Here is a 7,009-nt window from a genome sequence, read left to right as displayed (position 1 = left end):
GGAGAGGAATTATTTAGATCCATACAAACGTAGTACACCTAAGGTCTGCAAATACTCCTTGACAGTGGGCTCCATTAAAGTGTGGAACAGTCTCCCATGGGAAGTGGCAGAAGTCCAATCACTTGGGATATTTAAAACTAGACTGGACAAAACAGCGGTAGATGTTTAGAGGGTGCAGTCCTGGCTTGGCATTGAGAGGGACAAGGTGACCTAACAGACCTGTTCCATTTCTGTCTTCTAAGAATTCAGGGTATGTGACGTTTTCTGTTCATAACTGAGGCCAACTGTGCACTAAGAGTAAGTGCTGACAAGTCCAGGAGGTAAGGAACAGTCGTAGCTGCTAAAAGCAAAGCAATCTATACTGTCTCCCCATCTCCTTTTCTCTTCCAATACCTATGTTACCAGGGTAGGATTCAGCTTTGCTCCCTAGAGTCAAAAGCCATGAGTCCAACTCACAGCCCACAAGTGTCCACACCATAGACACCACCCAAATTGGTACTGATTAGCAACTTTTCTGAACACTTTAGGAGTGAGGCCAAGGAATGAATGGGGATGGAGAACAAACTAACCTCTTGATCCTAGAGGTCACCCATCCAGGTCAGAGCTGGGGGTTGGTGGGGAAAGCAGTAATAGGGCAGTGTGGGGGAGCTAGCTGTGCCACTGCCCATGCTGCACCTGTTTGGTGAATAGAGGGCGGCGTTCTCAAGGGCTGTCAATCCAGTACCACAATGTTAATGGAGGCCACTGCAGAACCTGCATCAGAGCCTCACTGCAAGAGTCTCTGAAAGTGACAGTTGCTTCTCTCCTTTCTTTGACATTTTTTTTATTCTGCGCTTGTTCTGTTAATGGTCCATTAGCTAATCTCCATCCACATTGAAATTCAATCCATTCTCATAATGGCATTTTAAAAACCCTCGGCTTCCTGGGGAGTGACACAATTTCCCCCTCCTCCTTCGCACTGTTCACTGTTTTGGGGGATTTTCCTCTCTGTTTATTCTTGTTTTTGTTTCCTGAACGAAATGCATAATCTTGCCTCATTCAGAGCCAGACAATAGGGAGACAAATAAGCGACACATGGATGCCAAGGATTCAGTCTCCCAGACAACGCCATGACCATTCCCATAACTCCCTTCCTGGCCCATAGGACATTATATTGGTTGGAATGAGGTGAATGAAAAACAGAAAAAGGGGGATGGGGGAATAATACAGGTCCCATTTCAAACTTCTTGTCACACAGAAGGAGTCTCATGGAACACTGAAAACAGCTGACAACCAATTGTCTCCAGTGTTGGGACATGCATATTATGAATAATTTAACTCTCTTTTGGGCATTTGAACAGACAACAGCTACTTGTGCTAATCTTAGCAATTTACAAAACAAGTCTCCCATACAAGAAATCAGTGTGGCTTTTTGGAGACACACAGGACACTCAACGGCTACTGGGGAAATTAACTATCATTCCCTTGGGGACACTTTATCCTGGATTCTGCATTTTAAAAGGGCTCCATACCTTATTTGAAATAGCTTTTTGAGTCCAAAGTGGCAGTATTATGACATTTTCCAAACAGCACAGAGCTTCATAATCTGTTCTTAAATGCCATCACACATTCTCTTTGCAAGGTCCAGCATATATAAAATTAATCACTCATTTACTGGGAGAGATTACTTTTATAGCTCCGCTAGTCACACTTAGCTCCCGTCTGTTCAGCTAAAGGGGTAGCGGAACTACCTAATACTCAGACAGGGAACTTTCTATCATGCCAACAAAGATCCAGGCAGTCCTCCTTCCTTCTCCCCAGCCTTACCCTTACTCACTGGCCTTTGCTGGCCTGTGATACAAGGGTCAAACAATCATAGCCATCTAATAGGCGAGGAGTAACTACTGAGGTTGTAACTCAGCATGGTTGACTTGGAGTCCCCCTGTTCCAATTGTGACTGTGACCTCTCTCCCCAACCCTATCCCTTAACCCCAAATCTCATGCTACACTGAACAAATACCTATACTCACCATTTGAACTCATTAACCACTGACCAGAACCAATTATTGCCTGAGAGGTCCACACTCCCTCACTGGAGACAAGAGAGTTTGTATATTTATATTAAAACAACAGGCAGCAATCCCCTGCAGAGCTGGGTTCCACAACTTCAGGGCAGTATGCACGCCCTCCATACTCTCCCCAAATCCTGTGCCTCACCTTCCTTTACCTGGGTCCCTTTGGGGCTTAAGTGAGCCAGAAGGATTTGCTTCTCCGGGGTTAAATTTCACCCCAACTGTTGTTGTTTGTATTCCAGTAGCACCTGAAGGCCCCAATGGAGACCAAGGTCCCATTGTGCTAGGTGCTGTATATACACACATTAATTAAGAGACTATCCCTGCGCCAAAGAGTTAATCTAAAAATATGGGGGGGAAACTGAGGCAGAAGTGACTTGTCCAAGGTCACACAGCAGGTCAGTGGCCAAACCAGATATAGAACCCAGATCAGCCCTACCCACTAGACCATACCGCTTCTTTAGCTATATGTTTAACATAGGTAACATTTAAGTGACAAGCACAGTCTTTGGTTTTTATATCTATTTTTTTCATATTGTTCTACTTTATTATTGGCAAGAAACATAATGGGATATGGAGCCTCTCTCTTTCAGGTCACTGCTATAAATTCACCTCAGGTCAGTAGTGATCTGACATCATCTGTTGACTGCTCAGTACCCTACATGAAAGGCATCATGATGATCTCTGTACTTCCCACTGGACAGGTATCTACATTACAAAGAACATAACCAATATGAACTGACACTCGTGTTGCCAGTCTAACAGAGAAGTCAAGGAGAGAATGAACATAGCTGACAGACAGGCCTCTCACTTATCATGGAGGCCCCTCCAATGTAAAGTGGAAGCTCAATGATGCACCAAAAGCTTGCACTGCTGCAGCCCATGGGGCTCTCAAAACATTTCACCCATATTTTAATGGCATCTGCCCTTCATAATGCCTTAGGTGAGGGGGAGAGATTCTTATTGGGAAGTTCCTATTTCTCAAGGTGTGCAGACAGCTGATAAGTAAGTTCTCCCCAGAAAGAAGCGGCTTTGTAGGTTATTACTAGAACTTACCACAAACACACACAGCCATTTAAGGCTCAGCAGCAATGGTTTTGCTTGAAGTAGGCTAGACTGGCTTGAGGGGATTAAGGCTATCTTGAGGCGCACCACCGAATCCACAGTCATCGCCCCATGGAAGTGGGCTCAGTCCTGCCAGGCATCGAGCACCCGCAGCTCTCATTGAGATCCGTGCTTTACAAGATTGGACTGACAGGGCCAAATTCTCCACTCACCCTGTGCTGATGTAAATCTGGAGTGGCTCTTTTACACCAGCATAGCTGAGAGCAGAATGTGATCCATAATCTTTATGGTAATTGAAACGTAAGTAAGGGGTCAGATTATTAACCCCCCCTTGGACTGCAAGCATGGACAGTGCCCATGGACAGTGCCTATGGACAACCCCCTATATCCCTGACTGGGGCCCCTCAATTACTGCAACAACAAATCACACAGACCTTAGGCTAAACTCTCATTGACATCAAGGATCAAGCCCTTCACAACACCACTTTATCACCCTAGTCCCTATATTACACAATTAGACTGAATAACGAACGGAGCAAAAGAGTGAAGCCATCATCTCCCTGACCCCCAAAAAACAAAGATGTATGACAGCAAATGATGAGTGGAGGTTCCCAAGACACCCTTTACATTTAACAAATCCATTTACGGGGATCTTTCATCTCAATTCTGGAGGCTGGAAGAGAATCTCAACACGAGGTCATGCCAGCAGTACTCAAACCTATCAGCCTGTGCTTTATGACAATGCTAACTGCTAATTCAAACATTCCACTTTGGGTCCTCAGCTATATACCACGTGAAAGCATCACTCTCCTATTTTATTAAAATTAATACAGAGTAATGAAACTCTGAGACATTTCAAATTATTACATATAAAGTGGCACCTCATACATTTTTCCAGCCTTTTAAAAAGGTTAGTTAAATAGATATTTATTTTGGAAAGAATTAAGGATAAATAAATGAATATATTTTTACGACCTAAACACTGAACCGATTTGAAAGGTAGCTACAGTACACCATTCTCTCTCCTCTCTGCTTCCTGAAAGAGTTCTAATAGGGACAAATTGAGCCAAACCTCAACTCTGATGAAGCTCAAATGAATGCAAAAGAGTTATGCCAGGGATTAATTTGGCCCAAATCTATTCAGCATATTAAATAAATATATAATCATTTTCCAGCTGTGTGATATAGGAAACCAGATATTTTGCAACAAATTAAAGAAATTGTGGTCACCTTTACCCTATTGCTTTAAAGTGAGTTAGCATGATCTCACACAGCAATTGTAATATGGTTACATTAGAGCTATAATTATGAATAGATATTTGAGTCTTTCCTGTTACATCTCATGAATAATTCTGTACCAATTTTAAAAGCATTTAGCATGACCCTGGACACTGGACACACTCCTATGGAAACAAGCATTAAGCATTGGGCAACTACACTGCAAGGAACAACCACTATTTAATCCTATATATGTGCAAGCTTTACAATGGCATTCACCACCATAGTATTTGAGCCCCTCACACACGCTAGCTATAATTACTTCTCCAGGGGACTAAGGGAGGGAAATATTATGAGCCTTATTTTACAGACGGATAACTGAGACACAGAAAGCTTGAGTAACTTGCCCAAAGCTACAAAGGAAACCTGTGACGGGGTAGAAACAGAATCCGGCAAGAAGTCAGCAGGTTAATAATGGGTAGATGTGAGCAGCAGTCAGGAGTAGCTGATTTTCTTTCTTTAAAAAAAATACTTTCAAATGATTTGGAACCATGTGTGCAGTAACTGACCTACAAATCCATATAATCTTGTTGCTGTTACCCATATCCTCCTTCCTTCCCATTGTTTGTTATGGTTTTTTGCTATACCCTGTTTCAATTTAGATTGTAAGTTTTCCAGGGCAGTGATCATGTTTTCCTCTATTTGTACAGTACTAGCACAATGGAGCCCTGATTCTGCCTGGGACCTCTCCATGCTTACCACAATCCTAATCTTAATAAATAAGAAGATCATCCTATGCCTCTTGAATCCCAGATGAGTTCACACCCTTCCTACCGAGGCTTGGTTCCTATGGAATGATTAAAAGGGACAACGACATTAGGATATTAACCTGCCTTGCTGGGAGTCATGGACTACATGTGTGAACCACATCATAGCACCAAATGGTTGGTTATGCCACTAAAGAACATGAAGTTGATGTTGTATAAAAAAAGGCTTACCTCAAAACTCATGCTGTGTGCTAAGCAGAGCTTCCGCACCAGTTCAGCCACTTCCTCTCCTGTGGATGGCCTCTCATTTTCTTCCCTTTCATACAGCATATTACTCACATAGAGATCATTGGAGTCCACTGGAAACACATGGGGAAAAAACCAACTATGCAGCAGTCAACTATTTTCTGTGGCTAACACTAAATCTTGGGGAATCTTATGCTCTGAGGCTATGTCTTTACTGCCAAAAAAGGTGTGTTTTTACTGTGGGATAATTAATACTTATGTAAAATCCTAGTGTAGACAAGGCACTGTAGTTTTGCAAGTTAAATAAATAAGGTCAACCATAGACAGGGATTTAGCGCTGATCTTGCCCACCTAACTCACATTAAAAACTACCATGTTTTGTCTCCACTAGGATTTAACAGAGGACAGCTAACAAGTATTAGTTAGACCACAGTAAAAATACACCTTTTTTGGCAGTGAGGACAACACCTACAGCTTCCGTTCAGCAAAATTCTAAAATATATGCTAAATTGAAGTCAACGGATGTACTCACATGCTTAAAATTAAGCATGTGTTTAAGTACACTGCCTAAAGGAGCATATAACCTGCAAGGAAAAGTCATAGAAAGACACGGAACAAACAAGACACACATGAAACAAAAACCAATCACATACTCTCTTTCCCACACCTTGCCTGCCTGTTTTCATCACTCCCCATCTGCTTATGTCTTGTTACCGGCCCGATCCTCTATTTCTGAACTCCCAGTCAACTCAACTGGAATGTTGGGTGCCAAAGAGACATGTTTGGACTCTTACTATAAACTCTTAGGGGCCTTGTTTTCTTATGTCAGCATATGTATATGGATATTCTGAGAAATTAGGATTTTTTTAAAAACAGAATAAATTATAGGGAAATATGCACCAGTAAAATAAAAGCTTTCCCCATTTAGATCTCCACTCCTTAATCATTACTCACGCAAACCTTCCATTGAATTCACCAGATTCATTCTGCCAATGGAGACAGGCCCAGGGAGATGAGGAAATGGATGGAAACAGGGGCTCTACTTGGCATATTCCTTTGAAGTCCATTGGAATTTCTGATATTTTAGGCACCATACACTGGGGAGAGCTAAGCATCACACTCTGCCACTGCAGGGGGAGTATGTGCATTGGGGAGGGCCTGAATCAGTGCTGCAGGCATAGGCGCCAACTCTGTGGGTGCTGCGGGGCTGGAGAACCCACAGGGAAAAATTAGGGGGTGCTCCACACCCACAAGCAGTCAAGCTTCCCCTGCCCCCACCCCATCCTCACCTCCTTTTCCCCCGAGCGCACCGCGTCCCCGCTACTCCCCCTCCCAGCGCTTCCCACCCACTGCCTAATAGCTGTTTGGTGGCACTTAGGATTTTCCGTGAGGGCGGGGAAGGAGTGGGGACACAGCGCGCTCAGGGGAGGAGGTGGTAGAGGCACGGCAGGGACTTGGGGTAAGGGAGTGGACTTGGGGCGGGGCGAGGTGGGGCAGGGCCAAGGGCGGGGGGAGGGGGTGTCAAGCACCCACAGGGCAGAGGGGAAGTCGGTGCCTATGGCTGCAGGTCCAGGGTTAGGAACGACACGGAACAGGAGTTGGCCATGGAGGAAGTCAGATCTGCGAGCTCTCACTTGTATACCAGCCTCACCATTTTTGGAG

General features: G+C 43.9%; 1 protein-coding gene across 1 annotated transcript in view; it reads right to left on the bottom strand.

The window, feature by feature from the left end:
* LOC112120836 overlaps nt 1-7,009 on the bottom strand; it is a 179,728-nt gene that overhangs the window by 151,263 nt on the left and 21,456 nt on the right. The window contains exon 8 of the mRNA XM_029911283.1: nt 5,333-5,460. Coding sequence (XP_029767143.1) covers nt 5,333-5,460 — 128 coding nt within the window. The remainder of the gene's footprint in view (nt 1-5,332; nt 5,461-7,009) is intronic.

The sequence above is a fragment of the Terrapene carolina genome, unplaced genomic scaffold (genome assembly GCF_002925995.2).
Source record: "Terrapene carolina triunguis isolate 2854851 unplaced genomic scaffold, T_m_triunguis-2.0 Scaffold93, whole genome shotgun sequence".
Taxonomy (NCBI): domain Eukaryota; kingdom Metazoa; phylum Chordata; order Testudines; family Emydidae; genus Terrapene; species Terrapene triunguis.
This window is presented reverse-complemented; position numbering and strand designations above follow the sequence as displayed.